The 13,973-nt window shown below is 41.2% G+C and overlaps 1 protein-coding gene across 3 annotated transcripts in view; it reads left to right on the top strand.

The window, feature by feature from the left end:
- ca10a (carbonic anhydrase Xa) overlaps window positions 1-9,077 on the top strand; it is a 337,301-nt gene extending 328,224 nt beyond the window's left edge. Inside the window, exons 8-10 of one of the 3 annotated variants that reach the window (XM_066664825.1) lie at window positions 3,706-3,860; window positions 6,205-6,379; window positions 8,106-9,077. In XM_066664825.1, coding sequence (XP_066520922.1) covers window positions 3,706-3,860; window positions 6,205-6,379; window positions 8,106-8,128 — 353 coding nt within the window. In that variant the 3' untranslated portion in view covers window positions 8,129-9,077. The remainder of the gene's footprint in view (window positions 1-3,705; window positions 3,861-6,204; window positions 6,380-8,105) is intronic. The other 2 variants (XM_066664824.1, XM_066664823.1) reach the window with 2 other exon arrangements.
- The last annotated feature ends 4,896 nt before the right edge of the window (window positions 9,078-13,973 follow it).

The raw sequence follows: 13,973 nt of genomic DNA, 5'->3' as shown, positions 1-13,973 counted from the left end.
ATACATAATCCCCCCCCCCCACACACACACACACACTTTTTGTTCTTTTGTAGACTAGGCTACAAACGTGATAATTTGAGATGTAGATGCAAGTGAGCATTTTATATATATTCTTTAATTTGAGCATATTGTCACTGTGCAAAGATCTGTTTTTGTCAATTTTTGGTTTACACAATTTGAACACAGTTGTTCTTCACACTGTGTTAAAATTTCATGATGAATGGACCAATCAAAATGCTCCAAAATTACTTGGAATAAAATATTATTACATTGACTTCCATTGAAAGGTAATAAAGCAATAAGCCGCAAGAGGCTGTGTTTTACTGAGAATTTATCGTGGGGTTTTATTTCCAGTAATAAAATGTAGTAATGCACAGCTTCGAGTGGCTTTTTGCTCTTATAAAACGGCGGTTAACATAAAGTACACAAATGTACTGTGTACATTCAAAATAAAGTATTCTTCCACCACACAGTATAGCCCATTAACGGCGAGCAGTGTTGCTAACAACATGAGGGTAATACATAGCCACTCTATTGCACTAACGATTCTCACATATATTTAGGTTTTTTAGTTGAGTAGAAATACTTGTATTTCTATCCTCTTTCTGAAGGGATCCTCAAGCCCAATTTATTCTTCTTCATTGACCCTATTTTGTAGGCACTGGACCTCACGGTGTGGTCTAATGTGCACCTCTCCAGAAATGTAAGGAGAAGCCGTTTTTAGCCTTTAGCTCCAGAAACTGTAGCATTAGCGACATAGTGATAGGGAACTTCCATGTTCAATCATAAATCACATATGTGAGTAGTATTTGTAATAACTATTCCTTCACTAATGTAAACTATGGTAGCTAAGCAGTCTAACATGAAAAGTTTAATTAATTTTAATCTAGACAATCTCTTTACACCAGTCATCCACTGGTAACCCACCCAATATAACAAGTTTCCAGTTTTCATACACTGCTCACTAGCTCACTACCAAGGTTTAAGACAGTGGCTCATTAATATCAATTTCAGATGTTGAGATGCGGTCATAGGTATGCGTATATTGTGTATTTTACAGAGGCTTTGAACACGGCTCAGCCAATCAGAATTTAGGACTGGAACTATCCATTTAATAAGAAGGGTTTCCCACCTTGTCCTATAAAGCTACTGATTTGGAAGTACATGTTTTTCTTTGTACTGTAAGTGTAACTACTATAAGTAATCAAACTTAGCAGTTAAACAATTAATGTGTAGAATGCCACAGAGAAACCAGCAGCAGGACAACTCCAGACTGCTCTAGTGAGGTCACTGTTTTCAAAGTATTTGGACACAGATGTGACGGGGAGGCTGAGGTTTTATTGCAAGACACAAGCAACCCAATCTGTCCACCTGCGTCACTGAACAAAGAAGAAAAAGCATGTTGTCTGTGAGAGCACTGCTTCTGTGACTAGCCATGTCACGCGCCATGTCACTGCTTTACTCTGTTTGTGTAAGATCTCAACCTGTGTCCCGACCAAACATAAAATGTCCACTGTGCTTCACACCATCAGCTGTGGTCAGTAGGAATGAAATATAACATGACTCCGGGGAGAAGTTTCACCAGCTTGGATTGTAGCATGGGTGAGCATCATTTAATCAAAAGATTTTTTTCTGCACTTTTACTTCTCCCTAATTTTCTTTAGTTTGTAAATGTGAATGGCTTTTTACATCATCCGAAGGTTTAATAAAAAAAATGCAACAATAGAAATGATTCATAATTGCTTGGATTAAAATCTTTTATATGAATTTATAGATTGGTTTGGTGGTAATAAGTCTTTGAAATAGCTTCTTTAATATGTAAAAATAGAGCTTGAATTGTCTTACAGTACAAAGCAAAAAGAAGATAAAGAACAAAATGTACAAGGCAAAAAAATGTAAATAATCACAAAAATAATGGTGAATAGGTACCAAAAATAAATACAACACAATTGAAGTGAGCATGTAAACTTTAAGGGGAAAAAAGAAATAGTAAATAAATACCAAATAAATAAGGGGCAAAAGTTAAGAAGAAATGATAAATATTAAGTCAGTCAAAGTAAAAGCAGCAACAATCTGTTGGGTGAAAGGTTTAAGGACTCATGCAAAATTCCTGAAATGAAGGGTGTTAAAAGGTAGTTTACTGCAGTGAGAGCCCCTACCTGGGAAGAGCAGTACTTTATAACTGTGAAGAAAGACTGTTATATCTTGCTATTGTCCCTCAGGGAAGGGAACATCAGTAGTTCTCATGACATTTTATATTTTGTTACCTTTTAAATGTAATTATTTTACAGTTTCATTTGTTTCACAGCTTTAATATTTCTGTGCTGTCCCTATACTGTCTCTGTAAAGCACTTTGTAGTGCCATTGTGTACAAAAAATGCTCTATAAATAAACTTCCCTTGCCTTTCTCTTGTGGGAAAGCTTTGCACTAGATTGAACATCTGTTTCCATAATGGGTGCACCTTAAAGTACTTAATTTCACTGATTGTAAAAAGTTTCTAAAAACTTTGGACATATGGTGTATACAGGAATCCAGCTGGTTAAAATAGTTTGGTTTTTTCCAAACTGGTTTTTGTTTTAAAGCTATGTGACATTTTTTTACAATTATCAGAAGAGTAGAAATGTTCCAAAAAGCCTAGGAAACAGGAATTTTGTTTGGGAGCAATAATATGTTGATATCCCTCATTGAGGCACCACCAGAGAACAGGCTCGTAAATGTGTTCAGAGATGGTGAGTGTTATCCCTATCAGACACACAGCTCGCACGGAGCTGCAAACTGAAGAAAAAAGTCGGGCAGAAAATGGTGCTCTTCTAAGAATATTTTGTAGTCTGTACAGACGCCCACATTCTCTGTGGCGTAGCGCCTCAGCTCACCTCGGGGAGCTGTGAAAAAAGAGCTCCATAATTGAATTAATAGGGGTGGCGGAGAGAGGGTGAAGAGAGGAGTGTGCTGACCCCTGGTGGGCATTGCTGGTCTCTTGGTCCTCAGTGGAGCGTGAACATGGGCCAGCCGAGCAGAGGGGAGTCTGGACAGTGCTAGCAGGAGTACGGCAGAGGAGCGTGGGCTTTGACAGCTGTCAGAACCTCCCCACCACCACCCCCCCAGACTAGAAGGCTGCTCCCACCTGAGGCCCTTCACGCCACCTCCACTGCACCATTGGCTGGACGAGCATGCATTTTTAAACCCAGCCCCCTCCCTCACACTCAAAACGAATTATTTATGCCACTAAAGCTATCAAAGTTCAGTGCAGTAACAGCCCTAGAATCACAAACACGCAAGGGGGATTTATTATATATATTTTACATAGGCTCAGAACGAGGGGTAATCAATGGGATGGGGAAAAAACTAATGAATTGTTTTCTCCGTCAGGCTCATGTCAGAGCCTGGTACCCGACTGCTGTCAGCATAGGAGAGTTCAATATTTTTCACATGAACACAACGCCGTGGTATCTAATGGAGGCATGGCGTTGTGAAACATGTCAAAACAGCACAAGAACCTTCACCAATCATAGAGCAAATCACAGCCAAAGCTCAGCCTCTGCCTGTGGGAGAACAAAACACATTGACAAGCAAAGATGCTGGTTGAAAATTGTCTCTTTAAAGAGAAACCCAAAGAAAGGAGTTCTGCCTAACAAGAGAGCAGCTACATATACAACAGCTGTTCTCCTCCAGTCAAGAGCCGTCTCCTCTTTTCCTTTCCACAGATGATGCGTATTTACTCTCGGGACTCAACATCGAGGAGGTGTATCCAGAGACGGCCAGTTTCATTACCTACGAAGGATCCATGACTATCCCTCCATGCTATGAGACCGCGACTTGGATCCTCATGAACAAGCCAATCTACGTCACAAAGATGCAGGTACGTTCACCGGTGGACCTCTATTTTTAGCTTAAGTTGCATGGTCTTTAATTAATTGATGAGTTGCAGTAAGTCAGTAGTGTGTCGCATGGAGTTAATGAGTTGCAGTAAGTCAGTAGTGTGTTGCATGGCGTTAATGAATTGCAGTAAGTCAGTGGTGTGTTGCATGGCGTTAATGAGTTGCAGTAAGTCAGTAGTGTGTTGCATGGCTTTAATGAGTTGCAGTAAGTCAGTAGTGTGTTGCATGGCGTTAATGAGTTGCAGTAAGTCAGTAGTGTGTTGCATGGTGTTAATGAGTTGCAGTAAGTCAGTAGTGTGTTGCATGGCATTAATGAATTGCAGTAAGTCAGTGGTGTGTTGCATGGCGATAATGAGTTGCAGTAAGTCAGTGGTGTGTCGCATGGTGTTAATGAGTTGCAGTAAGTCAGTAGTGTGTTGCATGGCATTAATGAATTGCAGTAAGTCAGTGGTGTGTTGCATGGCGTTAATGAGTTGCAGTAAGTCAGTGGTGTGTCGCATGGCGTTAATGAGTTGCAGTAAGTCAGTAGTGTGTTGCATGGTATTAATGAGTTGCAGTAAGTCAGTGGTGTGTCGCATGGCATTAATGAGTTGCAGTAAGTCAGTAGTGTGCTGCATGGCGTTAATGAGTTGCAGTAAGTCAGTAGTGTGTTGCATGGCATTAATGAGTTGCAGTCATTCAGTAGTGTGTTGAATGGCGTTAATGAGTTACAGTAAGTCAGTAGTGTGTTGCATGGCGTTAATGAGTTGCAGTCATTCAGTAGTGTGTTGCATGGTGTTAATGAGTTGCAGTAAGTCAGTAGTGTGTTGCATGACGTTAATGAGTTGCAGTAAGTCAGTAGTGTGTTGCATGGCGTTAATGAGTTGCAGTAATTCAGTAGTCTGTTGCATGGCGTTAATGAGTTGCAGTAAGTCAGTAGTGTGTTGCATGGCGTTAATGAGTTGCAGTAAGTCAGTAGTGTGCTGCATGGCGTTTATGAGTTGCAGTAAGTCAGTAGCGTGTTGCATGGTGTTAATGAGTTGCAGTAAGTCAGTAGCGTGTTGCATGGCTTTAATGAGTTGCAGTAAGTCAGTAGCGTGTTGCATGGCTTTAATGAGTTGCAGTAAGTCAGTAGCGTGTTGCATGGCGTTAATGAGTTGCAGTAAGTCAGTAGTGTGTTGCATGGCGTTAATGAGTTGCAGTAAGTCAGTAGTGTGTTGCATGGCGTTAATGAGTTGCAGTAAGTCAGTAGTGTGTTGCATGGCGTTAATGAGTTGCAGTAAGTCAGTAGTGTGTTGCATGGCGTTAATGAGTTGCAGTAAGTCAGTAGTGTGTTGCATGGCGTTAATGAGTTGCAGTAAGTCAGTAGTGTGTTGCATGGCGTTAATGAGTTGCAGTAAGTCAGTAGTGTGTTGCATGGCGTTAATGAGTTGCAGTAAGTCAGTAGTGTGTTGCATGGCGTTAATGAGTTGCAGTAAGTCAGTAGTGTGTTGCATGGCGTTAATGAGTTGCAGTAAGTCAGTAGTGTGTTGCATGGCGTTAATGAGTTGCAGTAAGTCAGTAGTGTGTTGCATGGCGTTAATGAGTTGCAGTAAGTCAGTAGTGTGTTGCATGACGTTAATAAGTTGCAGTAAGTCAGTAGTGTGTTGCATGGCGTTAATGAGTTGCAGTAAGTCAGTAGTGTGTTGCATGGCGTTAATGAGTTGCAGTAAGTCAGTAGTGTGTTGCATGGCGTTAATGAGTTGCAGTAAGTCAGTAGTGTGTTGCATGGCGTTAATGAGTTGCAGTAAGTCAGTAGTGTGTTGCATGGCGTTAATGAGTTGCAGTAAGTCAGTAGTGTGTTGCATGGCGTTAATGAGTTGCAGTAAGTCAGTAGTGTGTTGCATGACGTTAATAAGTTGCAGTAAGTCAGTAGTGTGTTGCATGGCGTTAATGAGTTGCAGTAAGTTAGTAGTGTGTTGCATGGCGTTAATGAGTTGCAGTAAGTCAGTAGTGTGTTGCATGGCGTTAATGAGTTGCAGTAAGTCAGTAGTGTGTTGCATGGTGTTAATGAGTTGCAGTAAGTCAGTAGTGTGTTGCATGACGTTAATAAGTTGCAGTAAGTCAGTAGTGTGTTGCATGGCGTTAATGAGTTGCAGTAAGTTAGTAGTGTGTTGCATGGTGTTAATGAGTTGCAGTAAGTCTAGTGTGTTGCATGGTTTGAGAAGTTGCACAATGAATACTGTCATAGCCTATTTGTCTCATAGATCCTCATTTCTACAGTAGTGTTGAAATTGCAGGTTTAGTGGTCTGTCAGTGCAGATGTGCACAGATGTAAGCAGATGTGTTGCTGTATTGTTTCTGCAGATGCACTCTATGCGGCTGCTGAGTCAGAACCAGCCGTCGCAGATCTTCCTCAGTATGAGTGATAACGTGCGTCCGGTTCAGCCCCTCAACAACCGCTGCATCCGCACTAATATCAACTTCAGCATGCAGGGAAAGGACTGCCCCAACAACAGGGCTCAGAAACTGCAGTACCGAGGTCAGTGTCAAGGCTATATGTTTCATTTCATTCCTGTTTACTTCTCCAGATATTTCTTGGGCTGATGTTTTAACAGGTTACACAAGTCTGTCAAAAATCTGTCAACTATAATATAAAATTTGAAATTGCAACAGAATCAGATGAAATCAGCATGATCTACCATTAGGTCATGGCACTTGGCACTTTTGGATGAAATGACGTCAGTCACTTCCAGACTGTGCAGTGTCATGACAAGACAATGTCAGGAAAAACACCATCAGTATTGTCAATCTCACATCAAAGCTGGCGAATGAAATCATAATGACATGTGACTTCTGCTGACAATGATTATGTAAGTTCATGTCAGTATTTATAGGTATTATGTGGCCTTAAGAACATTGTCCTAAAGCTTTACATTACGTTGAGCTATATATATAATTTATTACATTCATTTGTACATTAATTTATTTTTAGACACGTTTCTTCAACAGCTTAGAGTCTGTTTACATTTGAAATCTGTGACAAGAATTCATAAAAGATTTTGGAATTCAAAACACATTGTTATGCAGCCATGCCATCCAGCAGAATGTGTGAGGAATATTACTAATAATCTCCTCTCAAACAGGAGTCATTTGTTTTCCAAGACGACGTGAGGTTTGGGAGGTCTCAGTAATATACCTGCTCGCCTGGAGAGTCCTTTGCTTCCTCACGGCTCGTCTGTGCTCTGTTTAGCCCCTTCCACTGCCAAAATACCTTCAACAAGGAAAATTAAAATTGCTTTTTACCCCCTGAAGTAATCCGCCCAGCTCCAAAAGTAACTCCTATTATCTGCTGTACTGTGATCACAGGATTTCATTGTAGTCAATTTGCTTGAGCTCCTTGATGAAATTCTAATTGTGTTTCGTTCGAGAGGTTGAACTCTCCACCCCTGAGAGTAAACATGAGAGATTTCCTCTTTAATTGCATTTGTTGTTTAAAGATGTAAATATCTTGACAGTGAAGGAAATGGAAAAATACTTCTAATTAGACTTGGATATGCAGCTGAGGTTTTGAGACAGAATTAATGTATGAGTTTGTAAGACTAATGCTGGGAGATGTCTGAAAACGTAACGGGTGTTTTTTTGTTTTTGTTTATTTCCCGCGCCAGAGGTTTTGTGTAGCATGTTGGAAGAGATTGTGGTGCAATTGGGGAAATATATATTGTGGCTTGTCACAGAAAAACGTTTCCCCATTTTTGTGATTTTTACTGCATCATTTGAACACAGCAGCTGTCCTTCACACGGTCTGAAATTTGCACGATGAATGGAGCAATAAAAATGCTCAAATTACATCCATTGAAAGTGAATAAGGTTTTATCCCTTTTAAAATAATACATGTTTCAATTTGGGCAGCAACAATGTGATATTTGTAGGTTGTGGATGGATTTAGTGATGGCTCCGAGTCTGAGCACCCCTGGCCTAAGGAGATGTTTTGTTGGTTGACACATCCTTAAAGAACATACTTTATTAGCCATATCTGACACATTTCATGAACAAAAAATGTGTTATATTTCATATTTTACTTCTTTCCTCAACTGCCAAGCGACAGAAACTGCACTAAAGTTCGTGTTGTTACCAAGCCAACAAACGTTTAACATGGGGTGCCATATCTTTTGTGAACAATTATATGAGATGTGTCAGCCCTTCCAAAAGTTATCTATAAACTGTGTGTGGTATTTCTGTTTTAACCTTCCTTTTCTTCAATGCAGTGAATGAATGGCTGCTGAAGTAGATCCCGTTCATGGATGAACCCAAACATAAGACACACAGAGAAGTGGCTGGAGATGGACATTGGGGAGAGAAAGAGAACAAGAACAGACTCAAGACTGTATTACATTTGTCCTGCCAGAAAAAAAAGTCATGACATTGTAAAGAAAAAATATTACTACTAATAAAAGATGATGAAAAAAGAAAATATCAGCGAGAAGAGACTCCGCAGTGTCGGCAAAGAGACTCTGTTTCATACATCAACTCAAAAGCAGTGAAGTACAACTATAACTCTACAAATGTTTTGATACTTACCTTTTTTGGTGGATATAAAAAAAAAAGAATAAGAAGTGAAAACATACAAAATTTGAAACCATTTATTTCATAGTCGCTTCGCAGAAACGGAATTAACGATGACTTTTTAGCCTTTGTAAATATGGATACCTTACTCCAAGCTTTTGGAATGGGACGGACTGCGAGACAGCAAACAGAACGGAAACATCCTTGACTCATAATTGCATTGTCCATCGTAATCCCAGGACGGCGTGGAGGACGGGAGCATCAGCATCGCCTTGGAGTCAAAAACAAAAAACAAAAAAAAAACACTTTAAAGAAGAATGTGCGTTTATGACAACGAGTGTCCTGGCTTGTATATAGAAATTATTCATGCTGAAGATTACTATGTAAAGATACAAATAAACATAAAAATATATCAGAGGGGAAAGTTAAATGAAAAAAAAAAAGTTGAATATTTTAACGCTTGGCGCACTTTGAATTTCTGGAGCAGAGCTGATGCCTTTTTTCTGTTTTATTGTTTACAATGGTCATACACTGTGTTTGTTTAATGTTATTGGCCCAATAAATGTGTTTGGAAAGTCTGTGTTTGTTTTCAGAGCAGACGTGTCTTTTACATGTTCTTTATGGAGAAATGAAATGCCAATAATCCTGTCTGCAGATTTGAAAACAGTTGTGTGCAATGTTAAAATAGTGATGGGAGAACCTCCAAAAATCCGAAGGCTTCTGTTCTTTCAGTACGTAAGTGCTTTCCCCGTTCACACAATACAAGCATCACTTGTGCTCTGAGTGAAGAAAACACACTGGGGATTTTTATAGTGTTCGAATAGGAAAGTGGATAACACCACTGCCCTCCGCAAGGCAGACTGGAGTTTGATTTACAACATGGAGAGAAGTCTTCCCAGTCTTCCCGTTTAAAATGATATTCTCTGACCTCTAATTTATATATATATATATATATATATATATATACACACACACATGTTCCAGATAAGAGTTGTTATAATTTGTAAGTCTTTAAATAAAGCTGCTATCAGATTTCTCTAAAGGCACGAGTAATTTAACGGTCTATGTTGAATCATTAATGTCTTGTGCTGTGATAGTGAGGTATATGACCCTGGTTAAACAAGCCTGTGTGGAGCAGAAGGTTGTACTCTGGCCTCTTCTCTGCTCAGGAGATTCTAAGGACAGGCTTGGATGCATCTTCACATTAGTTTTCAACTTTAATTTTATTCAGCAGATCTGTCCAGGGGCAGCACGGTGGCGCAGCAGGTTAATGTCGCAGTCACACAGCTCCAGGGACTTGGAGGTTGTGGGTTTGATTCCCGCTCCGGGTGACTGTCTGTGAGGAGTTGGTGTGTTCTCCCTGTGTCTGCGTGGGTTTCCTCCCACAGTCCAAAAACACACGTTGGTAGGTGGATTGGCGACTCAAAATTATCCGTAGGTGTGAGTGAATGTGTGTGTTGCCCTGTGAAGGACTGGCGCCCCCTCCAGGGTGTATTCCCGCCTTGCGCCCAATGATTCCTGGTAGGTTCTGGACCCACCGCGACCAGGGTTACAGATAATGAATGAATGAGATCTGTCCAATCATGTGGTGGGTACATTTAAGACGGACTGAGTGTACAAGGCTCCATATCTATTTCGTTATGGCCCCTGTGTGTGTGAGAGAGTGAAAGAGAATGAGCGGGTACTCAGCAAGATGTTTAAAGGCTGTATGGTGCTGTAAAAACTTTGAAAAGCACCCTGGCTTTTCCTGCATTTGCATTTATTTGCTGGGTTTCAACTATAGGGAACAAAATAAAACATCAAATATAAAATGAGTCATAACTTTTGTTCAGTTCACGTTGCTTGTTTTATTGTTTTCCCCAAAGTATTAACTTCAGCAAACAGTGTGCTTTAAAACATGCAGACTCGTGTTCTCTAGACGGGATTCACTCGGATCATACAGCGAAACGGCGTTTGACCAGGGGACACCAAACCGTTTGGACACGGTCGCATGTGGTCATTAGCCTGGGAAGCATTTAACACAGATTTGCATGTGGTCGTATTGACTGTTTGTGTGCGTGCGTGTGCAGTGTTTTTTTCTTCACCATGCCCTTGTTTCCTTCACATATTTAATGCTTTATTTCCAGGGAAAGGACCTTTTGATCCCAGAGCCAGGATATCCCGAGGATCTGTGGGGTATAATGCAAAATAATGAGAGGATCTTGACGGAGTGGGTTTAATGAGGCCCATGCGCTCTGAAGAAAGCACCCAGCATGCTGTGCTGTGTTGATGATCTGCTGTTGTGAGGTGGGGGCTTAGAATGGAGCACTGATCCCACTTTTTTTTTTCGTTTGTTTGTTTTAATTAGACTCCAATCAATGCAGGATTCCTCTGGTTTTAGACCCTAATGGGAGGGAAAACGTTGCCCCCTTCCACTGTGGGTTCCATAGTTTCATCTTGCTGCTTTATTGCCAGGTAATAAAACCATACTGAGGAGGGGAGAAGTTCCCACAGCTGGAGCCGCTCTTATTGTGCCCATCATTCTATCAGGTGTGCGGGCGGAGGCAGCCATATTGAGTCTTTTGATAGATAAATACTCTCGGCGCCTCACTCCAGACAAAATAATCATTCCGGGCTCCACCACAACGCTGATACTGTATATCTCCAGCGTCCAGGCGCTCGTGCGCTCTCTGCGATATCCCTGCCATTCCGGAGGCGAGGAACCTCATAAGAAACGCTGCAATCGGGCACCCTCATATGTTTTGTGGGAGGGGTATTAATGATAATACATTAAATAAGGCAATAAAAAAGTTCTCCAGCTCTGGGGTAATCTAAGTTAAGTGCGACAGCTGTTGCGCAACATAATGTGTGCCATTGTGAGGGGGGGATAAAAAATAAATTAATAAATAAGCATCTATTGTGCCTGTTCAGACCTGGACATCCAGATGTTGAGATATGTGCAGAGCTATGTGCGGAATTAAATCGCATTTAGTAGAGAGAGAGATGGGGCGGGTGTTTACCTCCACCTCAGTAAATAGTGCTTTACTATTATGAGGGCGCAAATTTATGTGGCATCTGTAGCAGTCTACAGCAACCGCCAGAGACATCTGTTGTTTTGAAAACACTAAGAAGATATTTCTCAGAGAAAGGAAATAGGATCACCGATAGCTCTGCTGCTGCTGTTGGGCTTTTATTTCTGTTCTAAGGTCATAATACAGCTCCAGTTCGACTAAACCTTCCTCAAACATGCCCAACTTATCCCCTCATCCGTGATAATCCCAGGATTCATTGCTTCAGATGTCCTCCTTTTTCCCCCCAGCCCTGAATCTGATCTTTCCGCATGACTTTGCCGCCGCTCTTCACCTTTATCCTGCAACAAGAGCTTTCCAGAAACGGGCTCATGCAGGTGCAGGCCCACCTGCGCATAAACGCTCCGGTCGCATGGTGATTGTTCCTGACGTTTTCAACACCCTGCTCCTTGTGTGAGAGGGTGATGTCAGCTTTTGTTTTCCTTCTCATCTCCCTGAAGACAAGCATCCCCTCACTGTCGCAGCTCTTTAAGATGGTGAACACATAGCATAATGCTCAGCTCCAGTCTGAGGCCTAAGAGGCTATGAATCTAGTTTAGAACAGATCAAAGGAGCAGCTCTGGCTTTTCAGAATAATGTGTCCTCTCCCACCCACCCCCACCCCACCCCCCTCTCTCTCTCACACACACACACACACGCAGCAGCTTCTGGAATCCCATTCGTCATCTGTCTCTACTTCTTGAGGTTTTTGACAAATGCCTGCAATCCCTCGCCATTGTTCCTGAACGCAAGCTTAAAGGAGGGAGAGAGAGAAATGCACACAAAGCTAAATCAGTCGCGTCACAGTCCACGTTTGTGATTGTTTAAAAGTTTAGGACGAACAGAGCTGAGGCCATCAGCAAATATTTGTCTTTGTACAGCATCGGAAAAAAGCAAAAACAATGCAGTTGTCTAAAGGTTAGTTAAACACCTTTCATTTTTGTTAAATTACACAAAATCCTCAACAACTAAATGAAATACAACATTCATTTTCATTCATTCATTATCTGTAAGCGCTTATCCAGTTCAGAGTCGCGGTGGGTCCAGAGCCAACCTGGAATCATTGGGCGCAAGGCGGGAACACACCCTGGAGGGGGCGCCAGTCCTTCACAGGGCAACACACACACATTCACTCACACACTCACACCTACAGAAACTTTTGAGTCACCAATCCACCTACCAACGTGTGTTTTTGGACTGTGGGAGGAAACCGGAGCACCCGGAGGAAACCCACGCAGACACAGGGAGAACACACCAACTCCTCACTGTGAAATACAACATGATGCAGTATTTTGTATTTGCTTTTGTCCTCTGACTTTCCTCCTTTTCATCAAAGAAATCTGCAGGGTTAGGTTCTGTCTTAGAAGTTTGATTTGTGTATTTTGTTTGTATTCCGTTTTCTCGGCTACACATTCTTTCAGACCCACAGAATTAAGCTCTTATTCAAGCCCCTGTTTATCTGATGAACACAGGTCTCGCAAGGTCTTGCATGGGTGAGAGGTGCCATGCATTCTGTTTCTTTTAACTCTTATTTTTGTCTTGAAATTAATTAAACATTCACCAGCTGGGGAGCCAAACCCTGTTGCACCAATAAGAGTCCTTCAGCAAGAATCCTAACACCACTGTTTTCCACCTCATTAGAATTGTAAGTTGCTCTTGATAAGGCTGGAGAATATGGCAGTGTACAGTGAGTATTAGGATTGTTACAGTGTTAATAGGGGGGCTTTGCTTTCTCAAGGGTAAAATACCCAGTTCTCCAGCACTTGTTTCAGCTTCTCTGCTTTTTATAAGGAGCAGATGTAGCATCCTTCTTCAGCAGCCAATATGTTGTAGAAATCTTGGCCCAGAAATTGACAGCAAATTCTTATCTCCTGTCTATTGGGATTTTTATTTGTAAAACCTGGCACTGCTGCAGTTTTGAGGATCCATGTGCTGCTCTTCACCTCGGTAAGTGTGGCAGGAGATGAGAAAGCAACAGGATGGTTTATGCATTTTTGAAGAGCTGAGTGGAGTTCAGGTGCTCCTGTTTAAAAAAAAATGCATTGTTTCAAAGTGAAAACATGAGTGGAAAGCACATTGAATACGTCCTGTGTTTAAATTAAACTTAATTTTATAAAACACCAGACTCAGAACATAGAAATGGCACTGGGTCTTTTAAAAATTGTCATACGCTCACTTTATTGTGTATTTTTACTTATAGAATCAACATATTTTGCCATTTGACCACTGGTGCCCTAACACTTTCATGCAGCTCCCTCCCCTCCGGCCTTTCATTCTAGCCCCCCTCCATTTAGAAGACAAGTGAAGCCAAAAATATCTCCAAAAATTAAATGAGTATGTAAATGACAAAAGGAGCAACTGAGATATTTAGAACATTTCTGTGTTATAAAGAATGATTTGTAGTTATTTTACAATCCGTAAGCAAGCTCCCAACCTCTAGGGGTGCTGTTTTGCTACACCAACTGTCTATTATTAACATGAAGAAGAGTTACAGACACAGCACTGTACACTGTTGTTGGAGAA

Source organism: Hoplias malabaricus, chromosome 3 (genome assembly GCF_029633855.1).
Source record: "Hoplias malabaricus isolate fHopMal1 chromosome 3, fHopMal1.hap1, whole genome shotgun sequence".
NCBI lineage: Eukaryota > Metazoa > Chordata > Actinopteri > Characiformes > Erythrinidae > Hoplias > Hoplias malabaricus.
The sequence above is the reverse complement of the archived record's forward strand: the minus strand, read 5'-3'. Positions and strand labels throughout refer to the sequence as shown.